This window comes from Panicum hallii, chromosome 8, assembly GCF_002211085.1.
Source record: "Panicum hallii strain FIL2 chromosome 8, PHallii_v3.1, whole genome shotgun sequence".
Classification (NCBI taxonomy): domain Eukaryota; kingdom Viridiplantae; phylum Streptophyta; class Magnoliopsida; order Poales; family Poaceae; genus Panicum; species Panicum hallii.
In genome coordinates this window covers 6,338,249-6,358,871 of record NC_038049.1, presented here as the reverse complement: position 1 = coordinate 6,358,871, position 20,623 = coordinate 6,338,249, and the positions used below count along the sequence as shown (strand labels likewise).

The 20,623-nt window shown below is 49.6% G+C and overlaps 4 protein-coding genes across 4 annotated transcripts; 1 reads left to right on the top strand and 3 right to left on the bottom strand.

The window, feature by feature from the left end:
* The first annotated feature begins 652 nt into the window (after positions 1–652).
* On the top strand, positions 653–1,749 carry LOC112903469 (probable carboxylesterase 18). Its single transcript, XM_025972740.1, has one exon. The coding sequence runs from the start codon at positions 653–655 to the stop codon at positions 1,679–1,681; it is 1,029 nt and encodes a 342-aa protein (XP_025828525.1). The 3' UTR covers positions 1,682–1,749.
* A 3,193-nt stretch (positions 1,750–4,942) lies between these two features.
* On the bottom strand, positions 4,943–6,243 carry LOC112903009 (probable carboxylesterase 18). The gene has a single exon (XM_025972216.1). The coding sequence runs from the start codon at positions 6,222–6,224 to the stop codon at positions 5,163–5,165; it is 1,062 nt and encodes a 353-aa protein (XP_025828001.1). The 5' UTR covers positions 6,225–6,243; the 3' UTR covers positions 4,943–5,162.
* A 7,276-nt stretch (positions 6,244–13,519) lies between these two features.
* On the bottom strand, positions 13,520–14,051 carry LOC112903572. Its single transcript, XM_025972825.1, has 2 exons — positions 13,833–14,051; positions 13,520–13,759 (listed from the first exon to the last, which is right to left on the bottom strand). The coding sequence occupies exons 1-2, from the start codon at positions 14,049–14,051 to the stop codon at positions 13,520–13,522; spliced, it is 459 nt and encodes a 152-aa protein (XP_025828610.1).
* A 1,671-nt stretch (positions 14,052–15,722) lies between these two features.
* LOC112903479 (probable carboxylesterase 18) lies at positions 15,723–17,173 on the bottom strand. The gene has a single exon (XM_025972748.1). The coding sequence runs from the start codon at positions 17,074–17,076 to the stop codon at positions 16,036–16,038; it is 1,041 nt and encodes a 346-aa protein (XP_025828533.1). The 5' UTR covers positions 17,077–17,173; the 3' UTR covers positions 15,723–16,035.
* Positions 17,174–20,623: the final 3,450 nt, after the last annotated feature.

Here is a 20,623-nt window from a genome sequence, read left to right as displayed (position 1 = left end):
CAGTCTAGCCTATCCAACCAGCTATACACTGAGCCGTAGCTAGCCACTTTGACACACACGTTGTGGAGGATTGATAAATAACCGGGTCGGCAATGGGGATGCTCTACCACGAGAGACCATGAATCGACAATAGGATCATCATCGAGACAGACAAAATTTTGCATGGTTTAGGCTCCCGATCGATCAGGATTATACAGGGTTTGCAAGATCTCATCTTTCTGGATGCCTCATTCCTACATGCAGTCAGTCCAAATCAAGATTGGTGACCTATTTTATTTATCATTTCACAAGATCTATAGCTTATCTACACCCATCATGCAATGCAAGTTGTTGGCACCCATCATCCAAGTTGCAGTGCCAACGCTGCAATTTACTCTGATATGGTGGTCCTTTGTTTTCAGGACTTCGCAGAAAAAATGTTAGTATTTCTTTTCAAATTTCATTGGGTACTTCTCCGATGAAAGAGTCAATTCCGAACGTTTTATTATTCAGCAGAATATCGAGGAAATTCAAACAAGGAATGAAAAAGTTGGAGCTACAAAACGAGCCAACCTCAGCACTGAGCGCTGAGCCCCTGGCCACTATAAATACAGCAGAGCACCGCCACTCGATCGTGTCCGGAGCGACCCATCCCGTCAACCACGCGACGGCCATGGCGGAGATGCCTCGGGCGCCGCGCAAGCCGGAGCCACCGGTGTCGCGCCTCACGCGGCTCACCCTCATGGCCGCCGACTTCGTCATCGACGCCACCCGCCGCGCCGACGGCACGCTGAACCGCGGCGTGCTCTCGCTGCTCGACCCGCCCGTCCCGGCCGTCCCCTCCCCGTGGTGCGGCGTCGCCACCCGCGACGTCGTCGTCGACCGCGCCCTCCGCCTCCGCGCGCGCCTCTTCCTCCCGGCGGCGGCCGCCGCCGACGGGAGGCCGCTCCCCGTGATCGTCTTCTTCCACGGCGGCGGGTTCGCGTTCTTCTCCGCGGCGTCGCTGGCCTTCGACGTGGCCTGCCGCAGTATCGCGCGGTGCGCCTCCGCGGCGGTGCTCTCCGTGGACTACCGCCGCGCCCCCGAGCACCGCTTCCCGGCGCCCTACGAGGACGGGCTCGCGGCGCTGCAATTCCTCGACGACCCGAAAAAGCACCCCGTCCCGCTCGACGTCTCCCGCTGCTTCCTCGCCGGCGACAGCGCCGGCGGCAACGTCGCCCACCACGTCACGCGCCGCTATGCCGCGAACCCTTCGCTCTTCACGAACGTCCGCCTCGCCGGCCTCGTCGCCATCCAGCCCTTCTTCGGCGGCGAGGAGAGGACGCCCTCCGAGCTCCGCCTCGACGGCGCCGCGCCCATCGTGTCCATCACCCGCACCGACTGGATGTGGCGCGCGTTCCTGCCGCCCGGCGCCGACCGCACCCACGAGGCCGCCAACTTCGCGTCGCCGGCGGCCGCCGCGGGTCTCGACTCCCCGGCGTTCCCGCCGGTGCTGATTGCCATCGGCGGCTATGACCCGCTGCAGGACTGGCAGCGGCGCTACGGCGAGATGCTCAGGACCAGAGGCAAGGACGTGCGGGTGGTCGAGTACCCAGACGCCATCCACGGGTTCTACACCATTCCCATGTTCGACGACGCGCGTGACCTGATCATACGCATCGCCGAGTTCGTCGCCGAGAGCGGCGGTGGCCGCAGCCAGTGAACGGAGCTGCCGAGCCGGAGCATTGAGGCGTTTGTTTGCATTGAGCGAAGTACCACATTGCTATGAAGTCCATGCATTTTTGATAAAAAAAAATGATGTGTGAAACCTGTAGTACTCTACGAAGGATGTATACAAAATTGCAGCTTCTTACATTCAGATCTGTAAACAAATGAAACAATGCTTCTCTCATTTACCTAAAATAAACTACATAGTGCAAATATGTATATTTTCAATAAAAATATACTTAGAGGATTCCGAGTTTGTCATAAGTCCAAAAGCATTCCGTGCTCAACCGTGTTTTATAGAAAAAACAATAATATTTACGATGTCGAAAGAGAACCGTTATTGTTCATTAGTATTGAATATGTGTTGAATATTTGTACGAGTCCGGTTATAGCACTTGAGTTGTATTTAGCAGTATAGAATAGAGTTTGTGTTAAACTCTGTAACATGAATCTCCTTATAAATATGAGAGGAGGGCTATCGTTGTAACCATAATGACATAGCGACAGGCTCGCAAGTGGGAGGCGGTATGATGCCGAGACCCTAAAGCGGCCGGTGTTGCGGTATTGGGGAGGAGCGGCCATAGTCATACCCCGGGGATGTAGGCTTTGGCTGAACCTCGTCAACAAAGATCGTGTCTCCGGTGTCGTCGGTGTCGTCTGTGATCTTGCAAGTTCGTTTCGGTAGATTCAATCTTCGCTTCCGCTAGTGGAGATTAGTAGACGGCTCGTCGTCAGGAGGGCTAATTTTCTAACAATTAGATCCACTATAAAAATGCATTCATGCCGATGACAAATAGCAATCCCCGTTAGTTTCAAAAGTATTTAACTAGGTTTCAGAAAGAAATGTATATTCTGTCATTGTTGCAAAACTACTCATGTGGCTTGTTTCGCATGCACGTGCTGTTTAGCGGGCAACTTGGACCATTTCTGCTTGTCACTTTCGTCAGAATCAAATGCACCTCTATCAGGTAGTTAATGTTCTTTTTCTCTGCAATATAGGTAGTTGAATGTTTGGTGTTTCTGTTTTCAATTACGTGGCACCTAATACCATCACCGCAACAACGGAATTGCAAACTGTCCATACCTGAATATTTTGCTATTGCGAAATTAGCAAGATCAATAATGCTGGATTGCATCTCGATCAACAAATATTCTGATGGAACGATGAATATGAAATCCATATAAATACCAAAATGCTGCCATGATCACGCAGCTTTCAAAAAATTAGGTGCTGAGGGTGCCGACATATATCCCTACTTATACTCACTTTCTAATAGCAAAATAGACAGGGACAATACAGTTGTTTGTTTTTTTTTGCAACACAGAAATACTACAAACTGATGGTGATCTAATAATTTGCTTTCGGGTGCTCAATACATACAAAAGGGGTGAAAAAATCAGTATTTAATAGATTCTTAGGCATGTTGATTTTCAATAAGATGTTTTTCTTGTTTGGTCGGTCCCCTATATCTAAATTAAATTCCTAGCTCTTTTTCTTGTCTGGTCGGCTCTCAATGTCTAATTCCTAGCTCCACCACTGGTTGTTACTCTATTAGAACTTGGAAAACATTTAGGCGCACATATCATCCTCAACTCCGAGCCCCTAACAATGACTTAACTGACCGGACGGCACAGGGGACCGAAGAAACTAAAACAGTGGCAATGAAGAGAATCTCATGGCACAGAAGAGATGGGTATAATTTTGGATAGCATATAAGGAATTTTTCTCTAGAATCTTTACCAATGTTGTAATAAGTAGATGGCGTGATAAGGTAACTCATCTTATAGCTAAACTAGCCGATCAGCGCAATGGTTTTGTTTGGTTTAATGAGCCTACGGAGACGATGAGGGCCGTACTTTGTAATGAATGGTTGGTTTCATATAATAATATTGTTAACGCAAAAAATTTGCAGAGTTATTTATAAAAGTCGATAGGATTATGGGAAGATTTATTCAGGTCAAATATGTTAAGGGTCCCGGTCAAAGATGACGTGGCGGTTAGTCAAGGCTGACGCTGACTCAGCGAAGGAGCAGTTAGGAAGAGTTCGAATCGGACTAGAAGAGTTCGAAACGGACTAGAAGATGACATCATCAGAAGATCTGGGAGGCCGATCCCTTTTGAGAGAAATCTTGTAACAAGTTTGTTAAGTCGTGATAAGTTAGGAGTCATAGCCTCATGCTATAAATAGCATACCTTAGTGTTTTGTAAAGGACACTCATCAATCAATACAACTCTTTTCGGCACTTCGCCAGAACCCTAGGCGTAGGAGTAGAGTACTTTCTCAGCAAATTCTTCAACAAGTAGGGCTGCATTGAACCGATCTCCGGCCAGCTTGTTGGTAAGTTCGTATTTATCAGATTTTCTTGGCTTTAGCTATTGGCGCATCGCTGTAGTTTTGTCTAGTTCAATCTACAAGTTATCGATTTCTATCAAAATTTTTTAAGCCTACATCGTTTAATCTCTTGCTAGTTCTCAATAGATTTCACAATTTACAGCTTTGTCCAATCTTTTTATGCAGTTATTTTACAGCTGATTCATTCTATGACTATCATTTCTACTACCGGATCATCTACGATCTTGTACTTCGCTGCGTGTATGCTGACCGGACGATTTGCTTGCCTTGTCGTCGTTATCTCAGGCTGTCTCGGTTAAGTATGATCCTTGAGTAATGATGCTAAGTCGAGTCTTATCGGCTGGATTTGTTTACTGGTTAGCGGTGGCATAATGGTGGTTGTTCGGTAGTGTCAATCGGCTTTCTTTGCCGATTCTGACTCAACGGTAAGCGTAAATTATAATTAATTAGATGCATTGGTTAATTATGTTCGACTTGTGGCTGTTGTTAGCCTGTGTCGGTTTGGTCCGACTAATGGTGACAATAAATTTAGCTTAATTAAATTTATGTGTTTAGTTGTGAGATTTTTACTCTTAATCGTATTTCATCGCGAAATCAGCTTTGTAGCCAGGATTATGCCTCGGACGTTCTGACCGATGCGTTTGTTGGAACTATTCGGAATCCCATACATTTCTTATCGTTTTACTGATTAAATTTCTTTTTCCTTGCTAATTATCAGTACGCTCTGAAACCAATTTACAGGATTTGTGCATTGGAGATAAGCAGAACTTCCAAATCTCACGGTCCGATTTTTACGGCTAATGCTGCCTTTAAGAAAAAACCCACGGCCCAAACGTCACGCCCCACTACTCACTAATCCCCTGGCCAGTAGGCTTCAGTCACCATCATACATCTTTTCACCATACATCAGAAAATCACTGGATTAATAAATTAATTAATTTACATCACTCATATACCAAACTTACCAAAGTAGCATTACAAAATCACACACATTTTTCTACTCTCTCGCCCACGCAACCACACCTGGCCCAATCCTCCCAAACGCCGCGATGCAAGCAGACACTCCGACGAAACACTGCACGGCACACAACACTTGACAACGACGGCGAGGGCGAGAACCCGTTACGGTTGGTCACTCGCCGCCGCTGCGGCGGCAGGGGCGCTTTCGGCGACGAACTGGGCCATGCGTATGATGAAGTCCCGGGCGTCGTCGAACACGGGGAAGACGTAGAACGCGTGGATGGCGTCCGGGTACTCGGCCACGCGCACGTCCTTGCCCATGCCCTTGAGCGTCTCGGCGTACCGGCGCTGCCAGTCCTGCAGCGGGTCGAAGCCGCCGATGGCGAGCAGCACGGGCGGGAACGCCGGGGACTCGAGCCCGGCCGCGGCGGCCGGGTGCGCGAAGTTGGCGGCCTCGTGCGTGCGGTCGGCGCCGGCTGGCAGGAACGCGCGCCACATCCAGTCGGCGCGGTCGATGGACACGATGGGCGCGGCGCCGTCGAGGCGGAGCTCGGAGTCGGTGCGCTCCTCGCCGCCGAAGAAGGGCTGGATGGCGACGAGGCCGGCGAGGCGGACGTTCCTGAAGGACGACGGGTCCAGCGCGTAGCGACGCGCGACGTGGTGCGCGATGTTGCCGCCGGCGCTGTCGCCCGCGACGTAGCAGCGGGTGACGTCCAGCGGGAGCGGGTGGTTCTTGGGGTCGTCGAGGAAGCGGAGCGCGGCGAGGCCGTCGTCGTAGGGCGCCGGGAACCGGTGCTCGGGGGCGCGGCGGTAGTCGACGGAGAGCACCGCCACGGAGGCGTACCGCGCGATGCGGCGGCAGGCCGCGTCGTAGGCCGGGGACGCCGCGGAGAGGAACGCGAACCCGCCGCCGTGGAAGAAGACGATCACTGGGAGGCCCGCCGCGCTGGCTTTCGCCGTCGCGGCCGCCGGGTGGAAGAGGCGCGCGCGGAGGCGGGAGGCGCGGTCGAGGACGACGTCCCGGGACGCGACACCGCGGCACGGGGAGGAGATGGCCGGGACGCGCGGGTCCAGCAGCGACAGCGCGCAGCGGTTCAGCGTGCCGTCGGCGCGGCGGGTGGCGTCGGCGACGCGGTCCACGACCTTGAGGGAGAGCCGCATGAGGCGCGACATCGGCGGCCTCGGCTTCCGCGCCAGCGTCGTGGGAGTGGGAGCCTCCGCCATGGCCGCCGCGGGGGTTGATGCGATCGGTCCCTACTCCCTTGTGGCTATATTTATACGGGCCGGGCCGGGCCGTGAGCGTGGACGATTGGCTGCGTGAGCTACTGAGCTCTGCTTTTTCGGTTGGCTGGTTTACTAGTTTTGTCGAACTTCTGGTCCTTCTGGAAGGTAGGCACGAAAGCCACATCAAACCAAGTATCTCGTGCAATTAAAATGTGGGGAAAAAAATGGTGGAGCGACTACATGCTCGAGTTCTGCTACTCTTGTAGCAGTAGCTAAAATGATTTTCAACGGACTGTGTTTTGCTCTGGGCCTGTTTTGGTTGGTTGCCAATGGGCTGACCCAACAAACGGTATGTTTTGCGAGTCTAGTACTAGTGCAGTTTGTAGGTTTTCTTTTCGTGGAACACGCATGTATGGGGAGAGTCTCCAACTCATTATTGGTTTCTCCTATTTGCAGGATGATTATTCTTGTGAGATACATGCAGCATTTCGTCAAATATCAAGATCTGTTAGCCTAGTTTCTTATTAGATACTTTATAGGGTGCACAGTTGTCTTGCTTTATCAACGAAAGAATAGTACTGTTAATTTTTAAAATAAATCTAGAATATACCGAGCAAATAACTCGAACCCGAATAAGCAGGTTTAACATAATGAGCTATATACACTCGGTTCGCACTTTAAGATGTATTTTATTGGTTCGGTTGCAAATGTTTCAACCCACGGGTTCCAAACAGTTTCACGAATGGTTGATAGGCCAACGAGCAATATGCACAAGGCCACTCCATGATCACTTTGATAGGAATCGCACAAATATCGTCCGAGAACGGCTCAAAAATCAATGTGAATGTACAATCAATGATAGCTTTCTAGCACAGCTTCATAAAAGGAAATGTCATTCAATAAGACACAACAAAAATTCTACTACTGTAGTCGACTGCTTATGTCATGTTATTGGATGACAGAAATGACTATACATGTGCCGTATGCTTTTATCAAGTATCCAGTATTTTCTTGCTTATTTGGATGGTATCTTTAAGGCTGAGAGCTACAGTTTTTTTTTATGAAACAGGAGGGGATTAAGATCCCCCTACTGATTATATATTTATATATATGAAAAAAAAAAAGAACAGAGTTTTACGAAAGCAGCTTAAGAAACAAAGAATGAAATAAAAAAGATCTGAGCAACTATCAAAAGAGGGGTATCCATTCTTCTAACAGAGTTTTATGCTTGTTTTTAACCCGGTGCATAAGCAACACGAGTTCCTTCTAGAAGACAAATCGACAATTGGCTGTTGATGGCTGCAAGCCTTGAAAAATGAGATCGTTCCTTGAGAGCCAAATACTCCAGCAAAGCAGTATGACAATGTTCATAAAAAATGGTGTACGTAGCTAGGATTGAATATGTCAACTGCCATGAAGATGTCTGCCTGATGAGGTATTTGCAATCCTACAAGCCCCCAGCAAGTTACAGCAAATGGACAATGTAAAAAGAGATGCTCCAAGGTTTCCTCTGTGTTGCTGGTGCAGAGAGCGCAGTCATAAGAGGGCAAAAATATTGTTTTCCATCTAAGAATGTTCCTTGTACTCAACCTGTCTTTGAGTATAAGCCAGAAGAAAATCTTGTACTTATTTTGACAGCTTGAGTTCCAAGTCCAGTGAAAAGCTTTGATGTACTTGTGCATGACAAATTAGATTCGTGTAAGCTTTACTTGAAGAGAAAAAGGGGTTACCCCAAATGTAGCTCCACCAGTCCATATCAGTGTTCACATTTTGGTTATTAAGGGCATGTTTGGGAGCACTCCACTCCACAAAAAATTGCTCAACTCCACCAACTCTATAAAATTGCCATGCAAACATGTACAGCTCCACCAACTCCAGCTCCAGAAAAAAAGTGGAGTTGAGGGCCAGATCCACGTTTTTTGTGGAGTACCTCAAGAGGTGCTCCAAAAATACTAGTTTCGTACCAACTCATGGAGTTGCGAGGTAATTATTCACCATACCACTGGTTACAACGTACCGGTTCGATCTCCTACTCCTTCCCTCATCTCGTCGCCTCCTGCCCCCTCCCCTCCCTGCTCCCCCCCCCAGCGCCGCCGCCGCCCCCTGATCCCCCCCCCCCCTGCACCGCCGCCGCCGCCGCTCCTCTAATTGTGCATAGGCTTCCTCTAAAAGTAGAAGGTGGAACAATCGGTTAATAGGTTCCATTGTCGTGGCCTTCTGAAAACTCAGTAATCTGTTCTTAGCAAAGGAGAAAAGCTCTGGGTAAGCTTGACTTTGCACTTGACCTCCCCAGAGGTCTGTCCAGAAGAAGCAAGTGGACCCATCCTAAATATTACACATAGCCAAACCTTAGAATTTATCCAGAAGTTTAAGATTATCTCTCCACCAGAAAGATCCTTTTTTAATGTGACTAGGGAGTTTGCCATTCTGATAGTATTTATCCCAGACAAGGTGTACCCAGGGTGTGTATCCATCTTTTTGTAAAATTTGTGCAGATTTTTCAGCAAGAGAGCTTCATTCTGGGTTTTGAGATTAAGTACACCTAAGCCTCCTTCTGCTTTAGGTAGACAAACCATACTCCATGCAGCCTTTGGGGAACTTCTTGCATTAATGTCTGAGCCTCTCCACAAACAATATTTTCTGTATTTGTCTATTTTCTGTATGTGACAAGAGAAAAGTACCCATATGATACATCGGCAAAGCTGACAGAACTGCGTTTGTCATTTGAAGCCTTCCTATTTGTGAGCGAAAAATGGAGCTAGCAGCCTTCTCTCACATTTGGTAACTAGAGGAAGAAAATCTTCTATTATTGATTTTGTTGTTCCTAAAGGCAGACCCAAGTAGGTGAATGGTAAGCTGCCTGTTGTACAACTGAAACTTGTTAACAAAATCTGTAGCTTTTCCTAAGAGACATTTACTGGTACCATTTGCGACTTGTTAAAATTGACTTTCAGACCACTTGCCAAAGTGAAAAACATTGAGAATATCTTTCAAGATTCTGAGTTGTTCACTGCAACCCTCCATTATGATAAGAGTATCTTCTGCATATTGAACTATTGGAAAATTTTATCTGAATTGGATGGTATTGGCAACCTTAAGGGGCCTTGTTGTGCAGCCTTGTTGACTAGAGTTTGCAAGAAATCTGCTGCTAGGATGAACGGAAGTGGAGAAAGTGGATCTCCTTGCCTAACCCTCTTTTGCAGTAAAAGGTCTTACCGGGTACCCCATTTAGCAAAATTGAAGATTGTCGGTGTTTTACCGCCACGCCCACCGAGGGATACCCCCAAGGTGGTGAGTTTGTAGGTAGGGTGTCGCCGAGATCAGAAACTCGAAGGTGCAAGGAACACAAAGTTTAGATAGGTTCGGGCCGCCGAGAGCATAATACCCTACGTCCTATGTGTGATTTGTATTGCCTTAGGCGGTAATCAGGTGATCTCCTAGGTGATCCCCTACATGAGGTATGAGTTGTCCCTCATGCTCATGCTCCTATTTGGAGGGGGTCCCTGGCCACCCTTATATAGTCTGGGGACAGAGTTACATAAAAATCCTAGTCGGATACGAGCCTAGGAGTCCTACCCGAGTAGTTTTTAGGTAGTTTCCTTCTGTTCCGACTAGTTTCACTACTGTATGACTAGTTCTACCACGCTACGAGTAGTTACAACTAGTGTAGAGTGTAGGCCATATCCCACCCCTTATCGTGTAAGATGTAGGAAATGTGCGCAGTCCCGTAGGTCTGGGTCTGACAAGCCCCCGAGCTCTTCGTAGTCGAGTACCGCAGGCTTCCAAGTACTTCTGAAGGCATCTTCGAGTTCTCCCAGACTCCATCTTGAAGGTGTCTTCCAAGAACTTCCTTGGCTGCATCGAGGCTGTGAGGTGCTCATGCTCTGAGTAGATGTCTTCTTTTATATGGGGTTTGATTGAACTCGCACTCTATATGGAGTAGCCCCCGAGGCTTAGATTGACTCATAGAATTAGGCTGTGGGTCAATTTAGTATTGAGTCTTCTGTCCTTATCTTCCAAAAGATTTGAAAAATAAATCACTGATGACACGTATCCCTACAGCCCCCAAGCCTTAAATCCAAATCCCGAGTGGTTTCGAATAAAGGATCTGAAGAATCATGGCATGCAATATGTGACGGTAAAGATTTGATGGTTAAGATGGGCAAATTGGTTCAAAAATTCAAAAACCGCTTTTTTCGTAATGACTTTCCTAAAAAAAGGTTAAACAAATTACTTCTCTAACAAGCGCGCTAAATTACCACTCAAATCAAACATTGCTCGCTGAGAGCCGTGTCATATCCAGCCCCTGAGCATGGGAGCCAGATGAGTCGCACGAGATATGCCTAGTAGTCGGTGGCACTAGCACCTGAGCCTAGGCATCGGCCAAATTGCCGCTTGATCTTGAACTGTCAATAAAGCCGACTAGTCGGAGTCGAATCCGACTAGTTGTTGACCGTGCAGAGCGAGCCGCCGAGTAGTTTAAGACTAATCCCTAACTAGTTTCTAGTCGAGACGAGTAGTTGGAGTAGTTGTTGGTGCTGCCGATGAACTATCGATGAAGCCGATTAGTCGGAGACGATTCCGACTGGATTTGTAGGCGAGATGAGTAGTCGACGTAGTCACCAGCTTGTCACCAAGCATTTGAGTAGTCGATGTAGCAAGTGACGCAAGGTGAAGTTTTGCCGAGTAGTCGTTGTAGTCAGCGACGTGTAGTCGAGCGTTCTCGCGAAGTCGAAGTAGTCGTTAGCGATTGTTGATGAAGCCAACTAGTCGGAGTTGACTTTGACTCGCCCAGCAGCAAGGTCCAAGTTAGGTCCCTTGCAAGATAAATATAAAAGTATATTGTAACCGATATGCATGATATCGTGTTGGGAGCAAATCCCAGCATTGTAAAATGCATGTAAAGTTTTCGCGTTGTACTCTTGCTGGGTCACATAATTTTCCGGGAGGTAGCCTATTACGTTTAGGCACCTGATCCCGAACAGCGGTAGACCATAGCACAAAGAGTGTGGTCGCATGGACGCGTAGGAGTATAGGCTTACAAAAGAGTCTAAGTTTCACGAATTAAAGCGTGTGCTACCTAGGTATTGTAGCAACTGTTAAGAGAAAACTAGAGCAGTCGGCGCTGCGCGAAAAAAAGAGAATGCTCGTGGAGCGTACTTATAGGGTGTAACCCGATCACCCGTGATGCAGGGTGGACCGTGCAGCCAATCAGGAACAAGCATGACATGGCCTGTGAAGAGAATGTGCGTTGCACAAAAAGGTATAAGTGACTTAGCTTGATTCGTGGATGATTGTCGACAAAGTCGCAGCATCGTCGATGGAGCTATGATGGTTTGTTGATGAAGCCAACTAGTCAGAGTTGATTCCGACTAGTTGTTGACCGTGCAGAGCTAGTCGCCAAGTAGTTTAAGGCTTGTCCCCGACTAGTTTCTAGTCGAGACGAATAGTTGAAGTAATCGTTGGCGCTGCCGATTTGTCGAAGTAGTCGTAGCCACGGCACGAGCCGAGTAGTTGAGGTCACCGCTGCAGCGTGTTGATGTTGTGAGCTAAAGCCAGGCGGAGTAGTCGAGGCCGGTGGCAGCAGCGCATCGGCGCTGCGGCGCTGGCTGAAGTCGAGCCACGTCATCAGGGTCGGCGGCAACAGTGCGGCGACGTTGTGGCACAAGTTGAAGTCGAGTCGATCACGAGTAGGATCCGGGTTGGATCCAGACTCGTCCTTACGGTTCCCGATTAGATCGGCAAGTCAAATTCTGTCGAGATCATCGGCGAGATCGTCGATGTCGCGGCAGGATGCTGGAGCATATGCCCGTCGGCTCCCTGGTGTCGGCGAGGTGGCTGTTGAAACCACCATGATCGTTGGTGCTGCAGAACCAGGAGCTGAAGGTGAACATCGTGCCCACATCAAGCACAGCGATGGTGAAGTTGAATGATGCCATCGAGTTCTCCGAGGGCTTGTTGTGGCACTTGAGCAATTTGAAGAAGGGTAATCCCCGTTCTCCAAGTCGCGAGATAAATTTGTTCAGGACCACCTTACAGCCTGTGAGCTTCTAGACATCCTTGATCGTCCATGGAGCTTCCATGTCTATGATGGCAGTGATTTTCTCCGGGTTTGCCTCAATTTCTCGGTGATTGATGATGAAATTGAGTAGTTTTCCTTGTGGCACGCCGAAGACGCACTTGATTTGGTTAAGCTTCCATCAAAACTTGCACAAGCTGTTGAAGGTTTCCTCAAGATCAGGGATGAACTCGTCGTGGGATCTGGTCTTGATGACCACATCGTCCACGTAGTCTTCAACATTGCGATGTAGGTGTCAGGGATAGATCCGCTGGTTACCGCAAGGAAACTACCCGTGAGGAAAAAGAAGCCTGATTCCTACTAGGATTCCACTGTAATCCTATTAGGACTCATACCTTGTAATCCTACTAGGACTCCTACCTTGTAATCCTACTAGGAACTCCGTCCCCTGGGATATATAAAGGAGGGCAGAGATACCTAGATAGGCAGAGAACCAACAGAGAGCAGCCAACAGGCAACTCAACACCCAAGCGCAGGGCGCAATATACAACACCCCAAAATAGGACGTAGGGTATTATGCTACTCTAGCGGCCCGAACCTATCTAAATTTATATCTTGTGTCCTTGCATTCACCTTCAAGTTCCAGATCCGGCGATCCCTCACCAAATAATCACCTACCTTAGAGTATCCCTAGATAGTCCGACGATAAAAACACCGATAGTAGCTGATCAGCAAGGCATAATTGGATGGCCCGCTGATAGGTTGCTCCTGCATTCTTTCAACCCGAAGGGCATGGTCGTGTAGGCATATGCTCCAAAGGGGGTGATGAATGCTATCTGATCTGGTCTTCTTCCTTAAGAGCGATCTGGTGGTATCCCGAGTAGCAGTTGAGGAAAGAGAGCAGGACGCAGCCAGCCATAGAGTCGATGTGTGGGAGAGCGAATGAATCCTTCGGGCAGTGTTTGTTGAGATCTATGTAATCCATACACATCCTCCATTCATTATTTTTCTTTTTCAGGACTAGTACAGTGTTGGCTAACCACTCGGGATGGTAGATTTCTTTAATAAAACCAGCCGCAAGTAGTTTTGCTAGCTCCTTCTTGATGGCCTCCCTCTTGTCAGGAGCAAAACGTCGTAGTCGTTGCTTCTTCGGAGTGGCATTGGGGTTGACTTTTAGGCAATGCCCGATCAACTCCTTGGTCACCTCTGGCATATCCACTGGTTTCCACGCAAATATGTCACAGTTAGCTCTAAGAAAGCTGATGAGTGCGCTTTCCTATTTATCACTTAAGCTGCCTCTAATTAAAGCAGTTTTGGATGAGTCGCCTTCTTCCAGCTGGATGTCCTTGATGTTGACGTTGTTGTTGTTGGGTTTTACCCTCGACTGGCTAAGCCTCTGGCTGGAGATCTCCATCTCTGAGTCGGTGAGCTTTTGCGCAGCCGCGAAAACTTCCGCAGAAGGTTCTAGCATGCGTGATATCGCGGTGTACTCGATCGCCTCTTGGTCGCAGTCGTACTAAGTCGCCACGGAATGTGAGTACGCCTGTCTTGCCTGGCATCTTGAGTAGTAGGTAAACATAGTGAGGCACGGCTATGAATTTGGCCAATGCTGGTCTGCCGAGGATGGCGTGGTATGACGACTCGAAGACAGCCATCTCGAACTTTATGTACTCCGTGTGGTAGTTGTCCTTCGTCCCAAAGGAGTCTGGCAGGACCGCTGAACCAAGTGGTGTAGCCGCATTTCCCAGGACGATACCGTAGAATGGAGCTCTGCTAGGGGTGAGCATGTTGGAAATGTTCAGCCCCATCTTCTTCAAAGTACTCGCAAAGAGCAGGTTGAAGCTGTTCCGCAGTCGATGAGTATTCGGGTCAGCTCTGAGCCCGCCACGACAGGATTTAGGACGAGCGGGAATTTTCGCTGTATCTCAGAGGCTTTTGTATGGCGGGCTCGACAGAGACGGTTTCATGCAGGGTCAGCTTCTGCGCGCGCTTGGAAGGGAAGCCGTCATCTCCACCAAAGATGATGTTGACGACATTCTTCGGGTCTTGGAAATCTTGAGCCCCCGACTTGTCACCCTCATCGTTGTCCTCTTGATCCTTCCGCTTTTCGGAGTGGAGCGTTGAGTGACTTGCGGAGGCTGACGCACTCGAAGAGTTTATGCTGGGCCTTCGAGTGCATCTAGCATCGTTTGTGCAGAACTTTTTCAAACTAAGCTTGATTGCTCCCCGGCTTCTTGCCCCGCGGATTGCGCTCAACAGCCGCGACTTTTTGATCTGGCTTGCGCTTTTGGGGATTCCCCTAGTTGTTCCGCTAGCCCTTGTCGAAGTGGTTGTTACCGTTGCCCTGCTTGTCCGCTTGGGGAAGCGATCATTCTCCTCGTCCTCCTGATCAGCCCACTGTGCCATCATGTCGCGCAGTTCCACGGCAGTAGTCGGGCAGTTGCATCCGAAGTCGTGGTATGTGTGCTTCGAGAAGAGGCCGTTTTGGAAGCAGCAGGATAATGTCCTCATCGGTGATGTTGGCGATGGTGGCTCGCATCTCGAATAAACGCCAGGTGTAGGATCTCAGGGTCCATTCATCTCCTGCTTGACCTGGGACAGATCGTGGCGAGTACCTGCTCGGATCATGGATCCCTGAAAGTTGTCAAACAGATTGTAGCAGCAGCAGCCGTGTGCGCTTTGCAGACCCCACCTGCAAGCATTGGCTATTTCCACCTCACCGCCCCACAAATCCTGCTGCATGCTCTCCACCGCGACCGGCCACGAGGCTCCCGCAGCCTTACCAGCACCGCCGCTCCCCGCTGCGGCCGCCACGCCGCCACCACTCCCCGCCAGCGGCCGCGCCGCTCGTCCCCGCCGGACTTCACCGCGTTGTCCATGCCCGTCCACGCCGTGTCCCTGCCTAGGCAACCACCAAAATGGAAACGGGACGGGGGTGCGAAGACGAGTGGTTCAGCTACGACACAATGGCTGCAATGGTCATGTAGTTTCACCGTATGATGCTTGCTAGCAAGCAAGTAGTGCTGCATTTTGTGGCAATAAAAGGATGTATGAAAAAAAATCATAAAATCTGATTCTAGAATCCAAGGAACCAAACAGCACTATTCAGATTTTGTTTATAATCCAGATTTTCTGAATCCAACCAAAATCTGAGATTTCAGAATCCAACATAGGCTTCCAAAAAGCCACAGCACTGGTGGATGCACCCTACTGCACCTTATATGCACGAAAAGTATATTCAAACAGTCTCGGTCCTTTTTTACTACACTTTCCAGCCTGTATGTGGTGGGGTGAGTCTTCCACTCTTCCCTGCTTACGTCAGTGGGACCCACCAGTCAGTGAGAGAATGTATGTGTAAACTCCAAATCCAGCTTGTCCAATCCAGTGTTGGCACTGCCAATTTCCCGAAGTTTCTAGATTCTGCAAGAACTCGCCTCTCGCCAGCTTTGATTTTGACAGAATCTGGTGAGATATTCGTGTTTCATCAAGGAAAAACACTCATCATAATGAAACACGAAAATTAACATTAATTTGCATCACTCATTATCGCCATGATCCCACACACTAGTAAACTTGTGATGACGCGTATCCCACACGTTTTGTGTGATGAGGTCCACGTCACACAACATCCCACCGTCCCAGTCCACGTCACTGACCCCAGTCACTCACCCGACACAATCACACATCCACCAACCTAATCCTCGGCTACCCCAACCAGAAGCTCGGCGGCGAAAGCTGCGCGCGGCCACGCCACACGTGCCGTGCCGCGCCGCGCCGCGCCGCCCGCCATCATCACTCGCTGCCGGCGACGATGTCCTTGATCCTTAGCATGAGGTCCTTGGCGTCCGCGAACTCCGGGAACACGTAGAAGGCGTGGATGGCGCCGGGGTACTCGAGCAGCCGCACCTCCTTCCCCTTGGCGCGCAGCGCATCGCAGTACCGGCGCTGCCAGTCCTGCAGCGGGTCGTACCCGCCGACGACCACCGTGGCCGGCGGGAACGCGGGGGCGGACTCGATGCCGGCCACCGCGGCGTCGGGCGAGCACGCCTCGTGGGTGCGGTCGGCGCCGGGGGGCAGGAACGCGCGCCACATCCAGTCTGTGCGCGGGACGCTGACGATGGGCGCGCCGTCGAGGCGGAGCTCGGCGGGGGTGCGCTCCTCACCGCCGAAGAAGGGCTGGATGGCGACGAGCCCTGCGAGGCGGACGGCGGCGAAGGCCGACGGGTCCAGCGCGTAGCGGCGCGCGACGTGGTGCGCGATGTTGCCGCCCGCGCTGTCCCCGGTGAGGAAGCAGCGCGAGGGGTCGAGCGGCGGGTCGCGGGCGGTGTTAGCGGGGTCGTCGAGGAAGCGGAGCGCGGCGAGGCCGTCGTCGTAAGCGGCGGGGAAGCGGTGCTCGGGCGCGCGGCGGTAGTCGACGGACAGCACCGCGGCGCCTGCGTGCCGGGCGATGCGGCGGCAGGCGGCGTCGTAGGCCGGGGACGCCGCGGAGAGGTACGCGAACCCGCCGCCGTGGAAGAACACGATCACGGGGAGCGGCCGGCGGTCCTCCGCTCCGCCGGCGGCGGGGTGGAAGAGGCGCGCGCGGAGGGGCACGGCCGGGTCGATGACGACGTCCCGGGACGCGACGCCGTTCCGCGGGGTCGCCGACGCCGCGACGCCCTTGTCGAGCACGCCGAGCAGGCGGCGGTTGACGGTGCCGTCCGCGCGGCGGGTGGCGTCCGTGACGTACCCCGCGGCCAGCACCGCGAGCCGCGTCCGCCACGGCATCGGCGGCGCCACGCGGCCCTTGGCGGCCGCCTCCACCGCCGGCGCCGGGTCCGCAGCCTCCCCCATTGCTGCGAGCGCCAGCCGCGCGGAGGAGTTCGCGTGGTGCCGGACTCTTCGAGTGGGAGGACACGACAAGGCTCTGTGTCCGAGTGGTGTTCGCCGACTCCGCCGTCGCCGTCTCCTCTCCAGATCCGCCTGCGCTTAAAAATAAGCGGAGACGGAGACGCGCACGATCCTGGCGTCCTTACGTGGCGCGGGTAGTTGCCCACTCTCCCTGGCAGGTGGGTCCGCCCGGGTGCGGCGAGCTGTCAGTGGGCTCGGGTCGCGCGGTCCCAGGTCGTCGCCCCGGGTTTCAGCCGTGGGATTCACGGCGAGCAGAGCGGGCATGCCCGGCTCGTGGTGGGGCCGAGGCGTCAGGGAGTGGTCACGGAGAAGGCCGGGCCGGGGCGGCCGGAGCGCTCGCCTTGCCCACCCCACCGCCGGCGGGTTGGTTTTCTAGTTGGCGGTGGGTGGTTGCGGGTCCGCAGAGTTCCGTGGCGGGAAGTAATGGCCATGGCCCCTGGCAACAGGCGCCCAGCATCGAACGAATGCGCCGTCCCGGCCGCGCACGGCGGCATCTCACGTGCCGGAGGCGGATCCCGTCGCCGGGAAGTTAAGGGTATCGGCGACCACGCAACATGGATGAGCAGTGTTGTGTACAGACAGGACCTTGAAGTTCTCTCTTTGGCACCCCCGGTCCTCTTCTAGAAGGTGCCGCGGTAGAAGGAAACTCGTTGGGAATGTGCTCCAGTTGGTACGAGGCCTGGCCAGCTTCGCTTGGTGGGCTGAGCTACGCAGCAGGGATAGAGAGGCAGGGAGATGGATTGCTCTTGCATCAGTATGGCCCAGTCTGATGGGCCGCACATTTGCAGGGGGTCCAGTTGATATGAAAGGGGACCTGGCCTCCCGGTTCTTCGTTTGGGCTGAGAGCTACGCAAGAAGATGGTTCTATCAGGCCGAGACTTCGGGCCTGGGGTGGCAGCCCAGGGTCTCTAGATCGGGGCCGGAGGTCATTCGAAGAATTATAACAGAGTTTAAAGCAATTTGGGGACGTATTGTAATGATGATGATATTGATAGGATAATCGATGCCCTTCCTTAATATGTGGGAACAAGATTAGTTTAACTTAAGTCCATGGTGAGACAAGCTATGGAGACGACCTCTTCCGACTTACTTTTGCGAGCGGCCTGATATGGGAGATCAACGATCTAGTATTCTCATACTTCTCAAGTGCCTCCTTCGGTTCTGCTCATACGAGTTTTTTGAGGTTACATACTAAAGACACTTACAACGTAAGCAAACTCTATTGATTTAAGCATCTTCACTGTCGATGGAAACGTAGCATACCACAGAAAGCACATGCCATTAAATTCTAAAAAATTCGCTCCCACGAAAAATCGAACTCAGAACCTGAGGTGCTACTGAGATTCTCGTAACCACTAGGCAACGGATCATTTCACTTTGCTCCTAAAAGTTATAATAAAGTAGCTCACAAGCTAGTTGTAAGACAAAATTTCCCATATGGCATTATATAAAACTCTCGTTCCCTATATAACACTACAACATTTTACCTCATCTTTTTTATTTAAAATTTATTTTTCATTCCTTTCTCTACACTTTTGTTCCTTATTTGACACCGGGATATATTTTTCATTCCTTTCTTGACATTTTCATGTTTGGCTGGTATATCCCACCTAAAAGATATTTTTATCCTTCATCTAATCTAATGATTAATGATCCTTCCATTCGGATAAAATAGAGATTAATGGTCCTCCCGTTCCAGAACTGACCACGAATATGCATACTTGAAAATGAATATTATAGGATCGGTGTCCTCTCTATAGAAAAATAATTTTTTCCTATGAGCTATCATGTATGTGTATGGGAACCAATCACATTGGGAGGAAAAGGTCATATCAGGGGCATTTTTGTCTACGAACTAAATATCTGACATATTGAGAGTGAATTTGATAAAAGTTCCTAACAGATCTAACTGAAGTGTCAAGAAAGTAATGAAAATTAAATCTCAGTGTCAAATAAGGGAGATAAATTTTTGTAGTGTCACATGAAGAATCGGATTTTTATTTAGTGTCATATAGATTTCCTCGAGCAACAGTGGGGGCGCAGGGTGTCCTGGGTACTGCTCCCTTTGCTGACAGTATTCCAAATTGTATGAATCACCTGGTGGCAAGTGATCTGGCATGTGGTTCTGGTTAATAGAAGGAAAGTTCCTTTTCAAAAAAAATATTGGTTTAACTTAACAGACCAAATAGCTTGTTTGTGTGATGTGCAATGCTGCTAATGCTATAGTGGACTTTGTGGTACGTGCCCCTTGTACTTTGTGTATCTCGGCTCCCTGCCGCATGAGGACAACTGGAGGACACGGCCAATGCTTCTCTCTCTCTCTCTCTAGTGCGACACATCCGGTTGATTCTGGAAAAAACACTGATCCTTGAATGCAATATCTATCATGCTATTTTTAAGGCAGTGTCATGTAAGTTTTTTATAGAAAAACATTAACTCTACTATGAAGATATTTGATTGAAAAATCATGTTTCCCCAATGCAATCCTTCACCCAAACCATGATTATATTAATACATTGGATACGGTATCTACCATGCCATCTTAAGGTAACATGCAAATTTTTTTAGAGACAATCGTGACTCCAGCTTGGGATTTACTCATATTGAAAACCCATGTTACCCAATGTGAACCTTCATTATTAGACTGTCCCAAACATCAATTTATTAATTGGATATGATATCTACCATGCTATCTTTTATATGACATGTGAGTTTCTTAAAGATAAACGTTGACTCTAGTATGGAAAATGCTAGGATTGAAAAATTATCCCAGAGTGAACCCTTACCAGAGTGTCTGATAAATCCATTGGATATGATATCTTTCATGTTATCTTTAGGTGACATGTATGTTTTTTATAGAAAATTGTGGACTCTGACATGGAAGATGCTAAGATTGAAGACTTGTGTATTCCTAATGTGAACCCTCACCGCTAGATGCCCAAGCCGAGATTAATCCATTGGATATGGTCTCTTTCATATATCTTTTTTTACCAAGTGACATGTTAAATTTCTTGTAGACAACCCTTAGCTCTAGCATGGAAGACATTTGGATTGAAAAACTATATCTCCCAATCTGATCTATAACTAAGCTATCCCAAAACCGCAATTGATCCATTGGATATGATATCTACCATGTGTATCTTTAACTGACATGTAAGTTTTTTAGAGACAATTGTTGATTCCAGTGTGGAAGATGCTTGAAAATCATATTTTCTGATGTGTGAACCCTCACTAGACTGCTCTAAGATATAATTTATCCATTGGATACAATATCTTTCACGGGCAAGTCTTTTTTAATAATCAACTCTAGCTCTAATGTAAAAAAATTCTGCTTTAGTGTGGAAATCTATCTAAACTATCACAAAACCATATTAGACTCTAATGTGGAAGATATTCAGATTGAAAAACTATATTTCTTAAATCACTGTAAATTATGATTTATCTATTGGATATGATACCTATCACGTTCAGTTCTTTTATACATAATCAA